This window comes from Phaeodactylum tricornutum, chromosome 2 (genome assembly GCF_000150955.2).
Source record: "Phaeodactylum tricornutum CCAP 1055/1 chromosome 2, whole genome shotgun sequence".
NCBI lineage: Eukaryota > Bacillariophyta > Bacillariophyceae > Surirellales > Neidiaceae > Phaeodactylum > Phaeodactylum tricornutum.
Genome location: NC_011670.1, coordinates 1,240,096 through 1,255,893, shown reverse-complemented (window position 1 = coordinate 1,255,893; position 15,798 = coordinate 1,240,096). Strand labels below are relative to the sequence as shown.

General features: G+C 49.1%; 8 protein-coding genes across 8 annotated transcripts; 4 read left to right on the top strand and 4 right to left on the bottom strand.

The window, feature by feature from the left end:
- Positions 1–1,057: 1,057 nt before the first annotated feature.
- PHATRDRAFT_43711 (predicted protein) lies at positions 1,058–3,536 on the bottom strand. The gene has a single exon (XM_002177755.1). It carries the CDS (start codon positions 3,451–3,453, stop codon positions 1,711–1,713), a length of 1,743 nt encoding a protein of 580 aa, XP_002177791.1. The 5' UTR covers positions 3,454–3,536; the 3' UTR covers positions 1,058–1,710.
- Positions 3,537–3,785: 249 nt separating this feature from the next.
- PHATRDRAFT_41766 (predicted protein) lies at positions 3,786–4,823 on the bottom strand (the record flags this gene model as incomplete). Its single annotated transcript, XM_002177754.1, has 1 exon — positions 3,786–4,823. The coding sequence occupies one exon, from the start codon at positions 4,821–4,823 to the stop codon at positions 3,786–3,788; it is 1,038 nt and encodes a 345-aa protein (XP_002177790.1).
- A 720-nt stretch (positions 4,824–5,543) lies between these two features.
- PHATRDRAFT_43709 (predicted protein) lies at positions 5,544–8,087 on the top strand (the record flags this gene model as incomplete). The annotated part of the gene is made up of 2 exons (XM_002178069.1): positions 5,544–7,243; positions 7,307–8,087. Exons 1-2 carry the CDS (start codon positions 5,835–5,837, stop codon positions 8,085–8,087), a joined length of 2,190 nt encoding a protein of 729 aa, XP_002178105.1. The 5' UTR covers positions 5,544–5,834.
- A 269-nt stretch (positions 8,088–8,356) lies between these two features.
- PHATRDRAFT_32984 (predicted protein) lies at positions 8,357–9,124 on the bottom strand (the record flags this gene model as incomplete). Its single annotated transcript, XM_002177753.1, has 1 exon — positions 8,357–9,124. The coding sequence occupies one exon, from the start codon at positions 9,122–9,124 to the stop codon at positions 8,357–8,359; it is 768 nt and encodes a 255-aa protein (XP_002177789.1).
- An 888-nt stretch (positions 9,125–10,012) lies between these two features.
- Positions 10,013–11,549, top strand: PHATRDRAFT_43708 (predicted protein; the record flags this gene model as incomplete). Its single annotated transcript, XM_002178068.1, has 1 exon — positions 10,013–11,549. The coding sequence occupies exon 1, from the start codon at positions 10,044–10,046 to the stop codon at positions 11,547–11,549; it is 1,506 nt and encodes a 501-aa protein (XP_002178104.1). The 5' UTR covers positions 10,013–10,043.
- A 46-nt stretch (positions 11,550–11,595) lies between these two features.
- PHATRDRAFT_4025 (predicted protein) lies at positions 11,596–12,429 on the bottom strand (the record flags this gene model as incomplete). Its single annotated transcript, XM_002177752.1, has 1 exon — positions 11,596–12,429. A coding segment is annotated over one exon (834 nt), but the record flags the coding sequence as incomplete, so codon positions are not given.
- A 697-nt stretch (positions 12,430–13,126) lies between these two features.
- On the top strand, positions 13,127–14,196 carry PHATRDRAFT_50738 (triosephosphate isomerase; the record flags this gene model as incomplete). The annotated part of the gene is made up of 2 exons (XM_002178067.1): positions 13,127–13,512; positions 13,630–14,196. Exons 1-2 carry the CDS (start codon positions 13,207–13,209, stop codon positions 14,194–14,196), a joined length of 873 nt encoding a protein of 290 aa, XP_002178103.1. The 5' UTR covers positions 13,127–13,206.
- Positions 14,197–14,984: 788 nt separating this feature from the next.
- Positions 14,985–15,715, top strand: PHATRDRAFT_43705 (predicted protein). Its single transcript, XM_002178066.1, has one exon. It carries the CDS (start codon positions 15,044–15,046, stop codon positions 15,515–15,517), a length of 474 nt encoding a protein of 157 aa, XP_002178102.1. The 5' UTR covers positions 14,985–15,043; the 3' UTR covers positions 15,518–15,715.
- The last annotated feature ends 83 nt before the right edge of the window (positions 15,716–15,798 follow it).

Here is a 15,798-nt window from a genome sequence, read left to right as displayed (position 1 = left end):
TTTGGTTTGCGACAACAATATTTCCATAAGGCGGCCATTCTGGTACTGGATCACCAGGAAAGTTCTTTCACAAAAGGCATTATTTTGAACCGACCTTCGGATTTGACGCTCGATGATGAGCTTAATCCTGGTGTCAAATGGCGAGTATGGAATGGCGGTGACGTCCAAGGCCTCAACTCAATGAATCCTGATATTGTGTGTTTACATTCACTCCAAAATACGCAAGTGAGTAAGGCCAGCGTTCCTATCATGAAGGATATGCAATGGACAACTTTTGACAACGCCAAACGGTTGGTCCAGGCTGGAGCGGCCAAACCGACAGACTTTTGGGTCTTCTGCGGATACGCCGGGTATGTTTGTAGCTTGCTGTGTACCTCTTAAATACGAGATCGTGCATTATTTTGGAACACTCATTGATGAACCTTGCTTTAAAATATAGTTGGGGGCCAGGACAACTCATGGGAGAGCTCGACCGCAAGTCGTGGTACATGGTCGCGACTGATTCACAAACGCTACTTAAGGAGCTTGCTCGGCAATCGGCTGGAGCCGATCCTCGCGATGCCGGACTAGAAACGTGGACCTTGCTGATGAACATGATTGGACGCGGCGAAACAGCAGAAGAGTATTCGGGCCATTTTGACGATATGATGCTGAAAGAATGGGCACGGAAAAATTTGCTTTCGGCAGAAGCCGGGGGCGGTGCAGGGGATAAACAAAGGGCACAGGATGGTGTTGCTTCGACGCGAGAACTGATGCAAGCCGAGCCAATCGACCGGTTAATTGATCGTGTTTCAGCTGCGGCTCGTGGCGAGGATGTGACAGCCGGGTCCTTGGTACGAGCATCGAGCGCTGAACGATCTCCCTTTCTCCTCGATAATCAGGAGTTACACAAGTCTTTAGTACTGATATTAAGTGACGACGACAACATCAGTCTCGGGGTAATGCTGAATCGACCGTCCTCTAAGGGACTTGATATTTCCATCACAGAAAAGGACAGTGGAAAGTCAAGGACTGTTTCCTTGCCACTCCGTTTCGGGGGACAGTACGCAGTCAAAGGCAGTGAACCACTATTGTGGCTTCATTCCAACCGCGTTCTACGAGCTGCAAAAGTCGGCAGTCCAGTTGGGATGGATGAAGGTGGAATCTGGAAGTGCTCTTCGAATGACGTTACAGCGGCAGTTGGAAAAGGACTTGCAAATATCGAAGAATTCATGGTGGTTTCCGGCGTCTCAATCTGGACTAAAGGAGAAAAAGGCCTTGCAAGAGGGATTCAAGGTGAAATTCGCGCAGAGAGATTTGAAGTTGTGCCACAGTCGCAAGCAGCGGCGATTTGGAGCGAATTGTCGAAACAAGAGGTTTTGACTCCGACCAATATGATTTCAAGTTTGGCCATCGCAGATCGAGCTTGGCAGTATGGAGCCGTGAAAAACAACGTATCTTCCAAGACTAAATCGGATAAGATGCCAATTAGTGGTCTCGGTGAAGGCTTTGATGAGGAGGACGACAGCCTCGTTTTTAAAAGCGACGTAAGAGTGTCGCAACTTTCAGACGATGCTTTGCGAAGTTGGGTAGCAACCTTTCTTCTCAATACACCGTCTCTCGGGGCCTGAAATCCTTTCCGTAGAATATAGATCCGTTATGCAACAGTGTAGACAATTAAGGCCATGTCGGTATGTACACAAACGCCTCAATTAGTCAACATGAATCAAATTATGCTTTTTTTTGAAAATGAATCAGAATGCTTTTGCTGGATTTCGCTGCGTTCTTATTGACAGAAAGTTTTGCTCTTTTGGAAGAAGAGCTACTGGACGAGAGGGAGCGGGCGAATATGCCTTTTCGCTGTAGATTTCCCGACAATGCATCAATTGAATCTCTTTCAGGAATTCTCGGTCCTGACCGGGCACCCGCTGCAAAGAAAGATGCTATCGTTTTTTGCAGCTTGTGAGGCTGCGCCTTGCGAGTCGCCGCGTCGAACTCGTCTACGACCAGGTCTTTGCAGAGGAGTGAGTCGCACATTGACAAAGAAACGCCGATATGGTCGCTAAAAGACGGCGGCGTATAAACCATACCGGTATGCGCGGGCCCAAACTGAGTATCTAGCGTGTCTTGTGCGGCCTCATTAATCCCGCCGCCCTCAAAGGACACTGGCTGAAATCTACCATTGGCTGTTGCCGCACTGAGGGCAGCCTCCTCTGTGAAAACTTGTTTACCCCACATGGCAGCCCCACCACAGCGTAGACTACCGCTTTCGCTATCAGCAACGCGGTTCATCAAACACCGGTCGACAATTGTATAATCGATACGAGAACCATCATTGAAATATCTGCGATTTAGTGATTGATTCCAGCATGTAAAGCGGGCCTCTGCTGATGGAAAGTGATACCTGAATACATCCACCATGTCGTCGTCTTGAAGAACTGTGGACAACCACTTTCTTGTAGGAGAGAGTCTCCGTACCGAGCCGTCGGTAGCAACGATGGATCTTAGGATTGGCTCATCCCATTGAACACCAACAATCTTGGACATTAACTCCGCAAGTACACCAACGCCTACGGCGTTTGCTTCTTGTGCTGGGAGTTCTTCATTGGTTTCCGGATCCCGATACGAATACGGAGAAAAATCGTAGCGATGAGTGCAGTACTCCGCCGACACTTCGTGCCCACCCAGATAAACGCGGCGACCGTCCACAGCTACCGCCAGTCGAAACTTGTCGTACTTTTCGCCGGTCATGGAGTTCGAAGTTTGTTTAGGTACAACCTCCTTGCTCTCCAAGACTTGCTCGATCTTGGGCCAATGCTCGGCTAATTCAACCTTCCAACGCGGGAGGTCGCATCCGCTCTCCGCAACAACGTCGAGCACTTCATCGACATGAACTACACGATCTTTCCAGAAAATGTCTTTTTCAGTGTGCGCAATATTTAAGTCTCCTACTAAGACGACAGGCTTTTGTTTTTCTTGCCGTTGCTTTCGCATAGATCGCCGCAGAGCATTCAAGAATTTCATTTTAAACGCCAACGGTTGTCCCCCCGACGCCGGAACATAAACGTTAAAGAGAACGAAGGTACCGTGGTCAGTCATGACGCACCTACCTTGTGCGTCAAGGTCAGGCGATCCCAAAGGTGCCGCATCCGCCCTCAGAACTGACCCTTGCTTGGCGTACGTAACAACCCCGTTCAGGCCTTTCTTGTTGTTGTCTACACAACACGACCAGAACGATTCATAGCCGGTGACGTTCGAACAGTGACGTGGCTCTGATTTCGAGGACAATTGCTGCTTCGGTATTTTGTGCTCTTGCAAACACGCAATGTCGGCACCATGAAGTTCCAAGAAACGAGCAAGTGCAGCCGAAGTCGGTTGTCTTTTTGTTCCTTTTGGAGCGGGGCTGTCGTAGGAAGAATGGATACGATTCACTGTTGTACTCAGTCCGGCAACATTCCAGCTCAGAATCAGCATGATGCCTCAATTACGTACAAGAATACCGGCTAGAAGCCTCTTATTTTGAACTGCGTTGACGGTAGACCCGACGACCATCTCCACATCTCATGGTTTTGAAAGTCAGTCCTCGAGTCACCAACTTTCTTGTATGAAAAAAATTCCCAATCCCGCGTGACGTCAGGTTTTTCTTGACATAACCCACAACAATACTCTGTTTTGGAAAAAAGACTTGCTAACAGTAAGATTGATACATATGCAGAAGCTACATCTTATGAGGAGTCTCGCAAACACCACGAATTTGATGGATGATTGACACTTGATGATGTTGCGAATGAGAAATCCGGAACTCTTCACATATGGGTCGGATGCTTCTCCTTGTACGATTCAGGATATCCCGGCGGCCCCACTGGAATAGTTCCGTTTCCCGTCCGTCCAAAGTATCCCTGTTTGCAATGTTGCAAATACTCAGAATTTGTCACTTCATCCATATCGGGCAAGGTCATCATTGACCGCATCCAGCGCCAAATATGTGGATACTCCCACAGGTAGGCCTTGTTAAGTTTAAAACGACTGTAGTAGATTGGATCCAACCGGAACAACGGTGGAAAGAGGCGCACATCCGCTTCCGTGACCGCCTCGCCTGTCAGAAAGGTTTGCTGGGCAAAAATCTCGTCGAGCTTGTCCATTCCTTCAAAAAACGTATGGTAGGCCTTTTCGTACACTTCTTGATTGGACGAAAACCCCGCCTTGTAGGATCCGTTGGCAATATCCTTGTAGATCCAATCATTCTGCTCATCAATAAGTTTGATGCGTTCCGCGGGGTACAGGTTCAAGAGCGGCGTACCGCGGCTGCCAAGTCGACCAAAGACGGTTCCCAGCATGCGCAAAATTTCGGCACTTTCGTTGTTTACGATTTGCTTGGATTTCTTGTCAAAAAGAATCGGCACAGACTTTTGATCTTCAACACCGCTGGCCTGATAAATTTCCGGAACGTACTTTTTGCCCAAGACGGTATCCCGAGTACAGGAAGGAAACGACACGTGCACCCCATTTTGACCAACTTGACCCTCTGGTTCAAATTTCCAAAGATTCGGACCCATTGGTTCATCCTCGTTGCTGCGATTTGGAAAGAGCACGTCGACAGTAATGGCGTCCTGCAAACCCATGAGGGCCCGGCCTAACAAGACACGATGGCACCAGGGACAATTGTACGCAACGTACAAGTGATACCGATCCATTTCGACAGGAAATACTGCGTTGGGATCGTCCGTGACCCAGTTGCGGGCGGTCGACACGCCACGGACGAATTCACCGCGATGTCGACGGGCGTTTGCGTCGGTTTGATCGTCGGTGGTTTGACCGGCGATGCCGTGCACCAGGACGGACATGATCCTTTGTGCCTTCGCAGAAAAAACTTTTTGCGGCTGCAAAAAAGTTGTGGTAGTGTGTGAACGAAGCAAACCGATTCTTGCAGCTTCCGATGGCCACATGCTTTTATGGCAACATGGTTTGATCTTGATGCGACCCACGTAAACTAAACGGATTGCTCGGTTCTGCGTTCGAAGAAGTTCCTTCTAGATCCACGCGGAACGACATCGACGACGCCAATGAAAAACGCATCGTTTATCCACAGTTTCTGTGGATGAAACGGACGTGTTGTGATCTACGCCGAATTGGCCAATACTATCTTAATTACAAAATCAGGGGCATATATTTCCGAATTTGTAAGACGTCCACGATATCACCTACTTAAGGACGAAGCCTAAAAGTTTTTTAAATGCTCTAGCGTTCGCAGAATTTCCAAGGCATGTTGACTCTGAATAGTAACAGAGGGCTCAGGTAGATGTTCTACGGAGCTCCATCTATACTTATCTTTGTATTGCAAATGGAAACAGCTTATTCTGTATGCAGTTTTGATGCTCGGGCCGGTCGTCGTTTGTGTCGTGTTCCGGTGTACGCCAGTGTGTCGGGGGCCGTCCGTGGTTACTGTAAGTGACAGTACGACTCCTCCGTACGAAACACGCGGAGCTGTAGCAGCAGGCGCTGCCAACGTGACCTTTCGGTAGGAGTCGAATCACAGCTTTTTACTTGCTTCGTAAAGCAGTATTCATCGATCTATTTGTAATCCGCAGTACTCCGTTCCTTTAAGCAAAACCGACCCCTCTCTCTCTCTTAGTATACTTTTAGTGTTTCAAACGCTTACAGGCTCACTTTTTCGAGTAGAAGCCGTAAAAGCATCAGGAACTGATTGAAGAACGCCGCACTCTCCAGGCTTTGTGGACCTGCTTCTTCCCTACGCTTCGACGGCTGTACACCGAGCCCCCCTTTCGACTTTTCAAGTTTCCAAGCGACGCTCCCAAAGTATCTTCCTCCGTTTCTTATCGAGAGCTTGACCAAGCATGTCTCGTCGTCGTGGAGAATTCGAGCACCGTACTAGTATCTTTGAAGGAGCTTTCCGCGCCTGGTCTCATCTGGGAGGTCTCGACCCCGAAGACCTGGAAAACAGACCGGTGACGGAAACCGATCCGCTCACCAACCCCATTGAGAACGATCCTCGCCTCGCTTCCCAGAAGAAAAATGGCGAATTGAAGGAAGGCGGTCTCAACCTGGACGGCAGTCGCTGCCGCGAGTACCCCTACGAACCCTTGCCGCGTGCCGGACTCTCGCACCCCTACGTCCAAGCCATTCTGAGTCCTTGGCTCGGTCCGGATGCCGACAACGAAGCCATACAGCTCGGTCTCACTACGCTTCGTACCTGGTGGCAGCATCGTCGTAAGGGCGAAAGCGGGTCCGCCATGGCTGCACTCGGAACAGAAAAAATGAATGGCGTGGTGGAGGGCTACACGCGCCACTTTTACACCCTCGCTCACTGCTTGGTGATCAACGACTCCGAACAGCCACCGCGAACGCTGTACGGAAAAATGAAGGAAATGGAAAAGATGCGCAGCAAAAACCAAAAGAAGCGCATTCGGGACGACGAAAACGTGCTGCACGGACTTTCGCTCGACGGCAATTTTTCTGAGACGAATACCACGGATCCGAATCATTCAACAATGGCAAGAATCGAAGAAGATTTGACAGATACGACACTCTCACCTCTCGAGCGTTTGCACGCGGCTCAGCGTCGTCAATTGGCCGAGTCGGGGGGCCTGCAGACCGCTGTGCAGGGCGATTCCAACACTTTCCCGCGCATTAACGTCAAAGGCAAGTGCATTCCTGGCAACGTAGACTTGGGTGGGGTTATGGATGCGGTCAATCGGCACGCGACGCAACTCGCGCATCGTGGTAGTGGTGCCGCCGTGCCGCCACGCATTGTTTCAAGCTCTGATGAACAGTACGCGGATCCGGGGCGCTACGGAGATCCCAATACTACCCCAGTCGTTTTTGTCAGCGGGACGGGAGACATCCAAATTGCACTCGGTGTGGATGGGATCACATGTGCGCACTGCGTGAAAATTGTGGAGACGGTACTGAAGGGATGCAACGGGAATAAGTCACCGATTGACGGATTGTTGGACGCGGCGGCCGATCGTGATTTGATGCGTGTACTCATCCGGATTGATCAAGCAAGTAACGCCAAACGGATTGCCTTTGAAGCTGCGCGGAATCTTGCCATGGTGGGGTATACGGCCAAGGCGAAGGAAATGAGCATTGTTGGTCCTGGTGCCGACAAAAAGGTGACCATGGATTTGGGATCCCTGAGTACCGCCTTTGAAGTAGTCGCAAACACGGATGAAAAGGACATGTTTGATTGGAGTGTCCCCTGTACGTGTCCCGATAACGGTGTCTTGCGGAGCGATTGCTCGCGGTAAGTTCTTTCTTTTGCCATGTTGGCTTGTTTTGTTTCTGGCGACAATCTCCTTACTAATAGCGTTTTCTGGGGATTGCTTCGTAGTCATTCTCAAATGAACAAAAACATATTTGAGGCGTTTGAGATGCGTGAACAGCAAGTAACTGATTACATGGCTGGTTGCGGGATGAAGTACGGAATGGACTGCACATGTGGCCCTGGTTGCCGCTGCAAGAATTGCCCAACTCATTCAGTTTCAGAACAACTTCACAATGACCCTTTCGGGATGTCAGCGAACGACTCCATCCAGGCCGAATTCGATGCTATTCATCCCCAACAACATCATTTGGATGACCAACCGATCCATGTCGACCAACGGTTGGATTTTTTTGGGATGGGCCCGCCCACCAACGTCTCTTCTGTGCCCGTACACGCTGCTCACATGTCTATGGGCCAAGGCCCCCCTGCTGTACTTGCTTTCCCCGATAGCAACTCCCGTAATTTTATGCGAAATTCCTTCCAGGGTCGGAACTCGCTTACCGGTCAGAGAAATTCTCTTACTACACAGAGGAATCCTTCGATAATTTCTTTTGGCGGACCTCGCCATATGTCGATCACTTCAGAGACTACTTTTGGGCGGGCCATGTCAGGCCTGTCGGCTTTGTCCATCGACTGGGAGAATTTGGATGACTTCGATCTTGAAGTCGACCACAGTTCGCATATTACCAACCAACTCAGCTCGATTCCATCAAAAGTCAACGACGGAGGCAATACACGACGATCAAGTCTGCGCCGATCTTTCGTGCAAACACCACAAGGTGGGAATCAGTCGGACGAGGCGCACGTTTCGTTTAAAGTGTAGTTTGGGCGTCGTTGATTCTGTCTGTCTGTTTAAAGAATCCTTTCCGTTTTGAAACCTTTACATGCTTTCATACATTCTATTTCCTGCCATTCTTCATTCCTCAAAAATTCCTTGCAATTGCTTTTCTGCAAAGTCTTCGTGCATGCGTGTCAAACTGGAAAGTAGAATCAATCCATCAAATCTTCGCATTCCTTCACAAAATAACCTAGCTTAAAATATGAAAGTTACTTTACCGAACAACAATGACTGTTTGTAAATGCATATTAGTGTCACGCGGCAGATGCCATTGACGACACTACCCCACTGAAGAAAAATAACCCATCATAGTCGTTTATGAGAGCTTTCAATACGTGTAGCTTTTCGGAGGCTTCGAGAGCATGCATAACATTGTTCTGCTCGGCCAGAACATAGACAATTCTCTCCATCACGGTTACATACAGACAAAGGAAACCGACAAACTGCGCACCATCATCTTCGTGGAGCGAGCTGTAATGATTGAGCACGCAAGAGGAGAGGCGAAAAAGGCGCAACGAGTCGTTCTTCAAAACGTCTGCAAGACCTTGATCAAGGCAATCGCATGACATGCACAGGTTGGCAATGCCACAGTTATAGATGGCGATGGCTGTTTCTATCCCAAAGTCACTGTCTTCGTCAAAAGTTTCAATCCTTACCGGACAAAGGGTTTGTGGGGACCAGATGGATGGGTTCGGATGATTGTATGCGTTGTGTGAAACAACCTTGATTTCCAAAACTTGAGTTCGAGAAGACGCTTTTGCGATCTGAGATAAAGCGGTGGGCTCAGAGGAACGCTGCACTGCTCGCTTCAGTTTACGAAGGACTTGGTCATCACGGGGAAATTGTACAAGATTCTCCACCTTGGCTTGATCTGAATTGAAGAGGGCTTTTAGAACGGCTACACTGTCCTTGAGAGTAACGAGAGCCTGACTAAAGGACCCTCGCTCCAGGAAGTGCACACCCATATTGTTGAGCGCAACAGCGGCTCTAAAGCTTCCATTCGAATCATCAACGCCTTGCATCACTTCCAGGACCAACACAGAAACTTAACCTTCAAAAAAGTTTGCCGTTCCGGTTTTGTACGAAAGGTTTTGGCAGGCTCCTTTTTTCAAAATAGGCTTCTGTATCAGCTTTGTGTCGATAAAGGAGGTCTTGGTTTCGAGAAGTGCGTGACCTCGTAAGTGTCATTTCGGATAAGTTTACCGGCGCAATCTTGTTATCATATAATTTTGTTAGTAACATTGCGGGTCCGAATTTTATAAGTAGTATCAGAAAGTTCCAGGGAAAGGTCGATCCTAAAGAAGAAACTTTCTTGAAGATTGAAGTTCGTCGAAAATTTCTCTCTTTCACGACATCTTAATATTGGAACTACAGATGTGCATAGCCGGCCAAAAACGTCTCTTGTAGGGCAAAGTTACGTGCTGCACTGTCCTTTGAGTATATTCACATTGCCACGGATTTTAATAATACGATCAATGTGAAAAGGAGGTCATCTGAAACTTTTCTGTTTCTGATGTGATACCTTAGAGTCAGCATGAAGTGCTCGGGTTGATCGGTTTAACAGTGCTGACCTTTTGCGGACACGATCATAATGGATGTCCTGTTCAAGTTTTCCTAACCCCTCTTTGCAACTCCACATATTTACATTAAGGATAATTATTGTACCGCTGAGATTTATGATAAATGTCGTTTGCAAAAAGAAAAACGCTGACTGTCCAAGATACGACTACGATAGTTTCCCTCCAGCGCAGGATTCGTGACTCCGACTGACTTGTCTGGCCGTCATTGACGCGAACAGCATCGCATCGAAATGATTTCACAGTCAAAACAAGCAGATCTGGAAAGGAACATGAGAGCGGTGTCAGTTACCGATAATTGACAGTGAAATCATCTACCTATTCCTGTCAAATCCAATATCTGGCCTGCATCTTTATCTGGTCCATGCAAGAAGCAGATTCTGATAATAACAAGGACGAAGGATTTTTTTGCTTACTAGATGGTCTGTCTGTCGGCGATCTTACCTCATTCGCGTGGGAAAACGAAAGCGATACCGAGACGGACGAGCGGGGCGACGTCTCGGTTTTCCGTGAAGTTTTGTCACCCTTGGACTCCAAGGAGAAAACGCAGCAAATTAGGGTATCTTCAGCTTCCAAGATTCCCGTAAGCGAAGATCATAATCGCCATATTTTTCCTTTAGCATACAAAAGCTCTGGGTACTGTACAAGGGATGGAAAAGTGCAACGACCTCAAGTGCAGGTTGTAGACATGGGTCCGCGGCGAGGCAATGGGCTGATTACGCGCACTGCTCTTCGACGAGGAGAAGTGGTTTATACTGAGCAAACTCTCATGGCAACGCAGATACCGCAAACAGAGACTATTAACAAAAGGGAAGAGTTGTTTTCTATCCGAGCTTGTCAAAACTGCTTTCGGTCCATGGAGCCGATCACATCCTGTCGAACAGCTAATTCCTTAGCAAGCTTACCTCTGCCGCATTTATGGCCGGTCTCAGATGTCACCCTTCTCGACGAGGCCATGAAGGCTTCCTCTCCGAGGAATGGTCAAGATAAATTCGGCCGGATTCAGTGTCGACTGTGTCACGCTTGGTTTTGTACCATACATTGCAAAACCATCCACAACCGCAAGATGGGATCTTGCTGCATCGCTACGCAAGCGCTAGAATCGCTGCTCTGTTTTCGTGATATCGATGAACCATATGAAGTTCAGGCGGCAGTTACATGGGCCGTGCGAATGTTCGTGGCCGAAACCCAAAGATTCAGGGTGTCGAACACGTTGCTTGGCTCTCTTCTGGAAGGCTTTTGCGGCGAGGCCTCAGATTTGACAGCTTTAGAGCTCGGCATACTGAGTAAGCATGAGAATGGATTACTATGGACCTATACGTTGCAGCCCATCTACGAGTCCTTGGTTCGTCTTCTCAGGCTCACTCCTGATGAACAAGAGTCATTGTCTTTGATGTTTTTGCACGAACTTGCATCTAAAGCGGGGCGCAACGGCTTTGGCATGCTGACTCAATCGCCCTTCAAAGCCTATTATGCCGGAATTTTACGCAACTCGGGGGGACGCGGTTCGAAAAGACACGAAGGACTGATGAAGCAAGTGGCCCAGGCTTTGGGGTCACAACGTTTGGAACGTGGGATGGATCGTGTAGTGGAAGACAAGGTGGCCCCAGAGATTGTGGCAGTCTTTCCTTTGACCGCCCGGATCAATCATTCGTGCGTCCCGAATGCACAAGTACAGAGTCAAGAATTTGTGGATGCACGTATTGATGTTGTGGCTCTGCGGGACATTGCGGCTGGTGAAGAGATTACCATCAGCTATATCGGATGTGGCCGCACGTCCGGGTCCAAAAGCACAAGTCGTAGACGACGCGAACTCCTGGCAAAGTATCTCTTTACCTGCGAATGCCCCAGATGCACAGCCAAGGAGTAGATTATAAAGGCACATGTTACTGTAGGGTATTGATTTACTCTAGGGCCCCCTCTTCGAGAACATTGATCATATTAAAGACTCGCGGTATCTTTTCTGTTTTCATCTTTTTTGCCAAGAACTTGACAGCATCGGCTGTTCCTTCGGCATAAACCGTCCTTCCGGCCACATTGTGTTGAAGTTGAAAGGATACGCTCCCGTCAGGGGAGGTGAGAGTATAGGTATGGAAAGCGTGTCCCATCATGGCGTCTTCGGGAACACCAAAGGCCAAGGCCTCTTTTTCGTCACGGATCATTTTAATGTCATCGTTACTGTACTTTTCGTCACCCGCCAATGTTTTGATTGACGAAATGACTGCTTTGGCGGTTCCCGACGTATCGGCTTTGGTTTTTTGGTGCGATTCGACGACCTCCAGCTGGTAGCCTTCAAACGCCGACGGGTACTTGTTAGCCAAATCCTCCAGTGCCGCTTGCATGGCTACAATCTGCTTGCCCATGTTGGGTGCTATAACGCAAAAATGTCCCTCCACGTCTTTCATGAGTTCGTCCCGATCACCTCCGGTGGTTCCCATGACAAACGGGATATTCTGCTCGACATAAAATTTGGCGTTGCCGTTGACGGCTGAAGGATGTGTGTAGTCGATCGCCAGTAAGCGTTCACTGGCGGTCTGCATACCAGCGACGGCGCTGACGAGTTCTTCCGTATCCGAGGAGGGCACCAATCGGACGGAGGAAGACGTTCCCGTGACGGTGTCGGTCACGATAAAGGTGGACGCTTCCACGTCCGGGCCCGTCATGGCGACCGGCGCGAGTTGCAGGCCTTTGCGCAAACAGGCTTCGGCAGCGGCTGTCGCCATCGGACCCGGCATGCCGTTGACCATGACGCAAAAGTCGGCTCCATCCCCGTCGTCCTTGTTCACCATATTCCGAGAAGTTACTGTGCCAGGAGACGAAGGGACCGGTCGGAGGCCGGAAAAAGCCAATCCGCGGGAAGCCAACGCTAGCACTGCGACGGTTGAGAGAAGGAGTGGATGAAGACGTCTCATTGGAATGCTAGTTCTCCAATGCCAATAATTGACGCGTCCCCTGGATTGTGTGGAACGTCGAAGGAATGTTTCGTCACAACAGAGTAGCTCTAAAGATAGCAAAGAAAAGATAGCTCACTGTGAGTAACCGTAAACAAGTGTAAGGCTCGCCCGGCCCTTTCGTCTCCGCCAAGTTGACCATCTCCTCGTTCTGTATCATGTCGTCTGTCCCTCTGTCGTTGTGAAAACCATCATGAGATTCGTGATGTATCTGCGGTAATGCCGGAGGCGCGTCGAATTTGAAATTTCGGACGGTTCTCCTAGATTCCCCCGTCTGTCCAACCACACCATGAAAAAGCAAGATTCCTATCTCTCTAAGAAATAGCTGATTAGAACGGAATTTTGTACTTGGTTGTTTCCTGTGACGCATGCGGGAACTTCACCGGAATAGTCCACTCGCACGCCGTTTTTTCTCCACCGATGACTGGTGATTCGACTTCGCTTTTGGATCTCATCTCCCCTGACCGTGAACGACCCCAGCGCAAAGAGCCTTCCCGTTGGATTGCTTTCTCAGTCTTTCCTTTTGTAAGATTCATTCCTGAGGCCTTTGCTACTCGACTCCCATATTCAATCGTTATGAAGTTTCTCGCCCTTTCTGTAGCTGCCTTGATTTCCAGCGCGACCGCCTTTGCACCGACCTTTCGGGGAAGTCCGGCGTCCACGACGGCCTCCACCACGTCTCTGGCTGCGCGCAAACCCTTCATTTCGGGAAACTGGAAGCTCAATCCGCAAACCAAGTCGGAAGCCGTAGATTTGGCCTCAAATATTGCTGCCGCCATTACCTCCGATTCGCCCGATGCCGACGTCGCTCTCTTTGTCCCCTACGTCTTTATCGAAGCCGCACAGGAAGCTACCGGCGGCAAGCTCGCGATTGGAGCCGAGGTACGGAGTCGTGGATCGCGTGTTCTCGTTGGGAATGCATACGTCGTTTGGTTTGTTCGTTGTTCGTTGTTCGTTTCGCAACACTCACTGTCCGTTTTTTTTGGTTGTATTCCTTAGGGTGTTTGCCCGCAAATCCAAGGAGCCTTCACCGGAGCCGTCTCGGCCAGCATGCTCCAGTCCATTGGCGTGCAGTGGGCCCTGGCTGGTCATTCGGAGCGTCGGGTAGTCTTTGGCGAAACGGACGAATATATCAACGGCCAATGCTTGAAACTCATTGAACTCGGCATGTCCGTCATGCTCTGCATTGGCGAATCCGAATCGGAATACGAACAAGACCTGGCTGGACCCGTGTGTGCCGTTCAACTTAAGAAAGGCCTAGCCGGTATTCAAAAGGAAGATTTGAGCCGGGTGGCGATTGCTTACGAACCCGTCTGGGCCATCGGTACGGGCAAGGTGGCGACGCCGGAGATTGCGCAGAGCGTGCACGCCAAGTGCCGCGCCGTCTTGGCAGAAATGTACGGACCGGAAACCGCCGATGCCACCCGCATCCTGTACGGAGGTAGCGTGACACCCGAGTCCGTCGACGACTTGATGGCCATGCCGGATATCGACGGAGCTTTGGTGGGGGGAGCGTCCCTGGATGCGGCCAAGTTTGGACGTATCATCAACTTTCAGTCCAAATAGAACGACAGCCAATGTTTTCCTCAGAATTCGTGAGACCTACTCTACATTAACGACATTATCGCTAATTATAAAGTTTCTTTCAAGTTGGGATTGCTTCTCTCGACCATGAGGTCTCAAATGGTTGCGGGTACTGCAATACAAGGGCTATACGGACATATGTGACAGGAAAAATGTTGTCATTGGATACCTTCTCCAGTTAGTAGCTTGTCGCTGTATGGTAGCCTTGGATAAGCTGATTTCTCTCTTCACAAGGGGCCGGAGCGTAGCTGAACACGTTCTATTTCATTGCCGTGTGGAGTTTCTCGGGTAGCGAAACGTATACTGTGGAATAGTCTGATTTCGACGTTCCCGAGGACCGCACGTGCCGTTATACAAGGAAGGAATTGATGGCAGGTTGTATTCCGTATCCACAAGGGCAAATTCTGTCAGTGAGTACCTACTGGTCCCGGAAATTGATAACACGAGAGATTTGAAAATCGCAATACATCTAGAGATATTGTTTTGTAGTTAGATGAACTGGGCGGTCAATGGACAATAAATAAAGAAAGACCCATTGTCTGTACCTATGTTACTTGACCGACGTCGAAATTGAGACTATGTTTGGTTTTTAGCGTTAGGAATCGAATACGGTAGAGGGTCAGACCAAGCACAAACATCACATTTTCTCCATTCCCTGCCAGTCGCGTCTCGCGATTTGCATGTTTTCCTCGCCTTAGCCATCTACACCTATCGTATTTATGATAGAAGAGATCGTGGTCCGTATTGATTATATAGCAGCGGAAAACGAAAGAACGTCGATCGATACCTATACTTCTCCTGTCGCTCAATTGAACGCGTTTGGAAAGAAATGCAGCAAAATGCTGCCGATTTACCGAAGGTGACAGTCGTATCGTCGTCGGTTCCAATAGACCATTCTCAGGCCCTCCACATTCTGTCACAGTTTCTGCAGAGCGAGAATGTAAAATTACAAGAGGATGCACAGATAGAAAATCACTGGGACGATCTTGTAGAAATCGCCGAGTCCCTGGCGGCTACCGAAGACGAGACCGCAAAAGTCAACGAGATTCGAATCAGTGGAAAATCGTCGGGAGCGGAACAAGGCGAGGACGATGATGGCGTGCATTCCGCGCAAGAAGTGACCCGCGAAGCGAAGCTAAGTCCTGTACCGACACAAGCAAGTGCTGGAATGGAAGGAAAAGCTCGTAAAAAGGCAGAGAAGGAAGCAAAAAAGGCGGCCAAGAAGGAAAAGAAGTTGGCCAAGAAACTGAAAAAGGAAGTCAAAAAGGCGAAGAAAGAGAAGAAGAGAAAGCGCGAGAACTAGTTGACATTTCAATTACCTATCCAAGTCGAAGCACCATATCGCTGAAAAGAGAATTTTTTTTGACAAAACGTCTTGTTCCTTTACCAATTTGATAGGGAGTGTCTATCCCTCTGACCCCATGCCCCTCCAAACTGATCCCGAAATTCCCCGATACACGTAAAAGTATGTTCAGAGTTGATCGTAGCTGCACGTGCTGATCACTTTTCCTTTTTGTTGGCCATAAGTAAGCAAACAAGAATAGTGGTTTGTAGTCGTAGTGTACGGCAACAAATGCCATGTCG

Bases quoted from the DNA above. Each gene is read 5' to 3' on its own strand.
- PHATRDRAFT_43711 (XM_002177755.1), bottom strand. From the start codon at position 3,453: ATGCTGATTCTGAGCTGGAATGTTGCCGGACTGAGTACAACAGTGAAT.
- PHATRDRAFT_43705 (XM_002178066.1), top strand. From the start codon at position 15,044: ATGCAGCAAAATGCTGCCGATTTACCGAAGGTGACAGTCGTATCGTCG.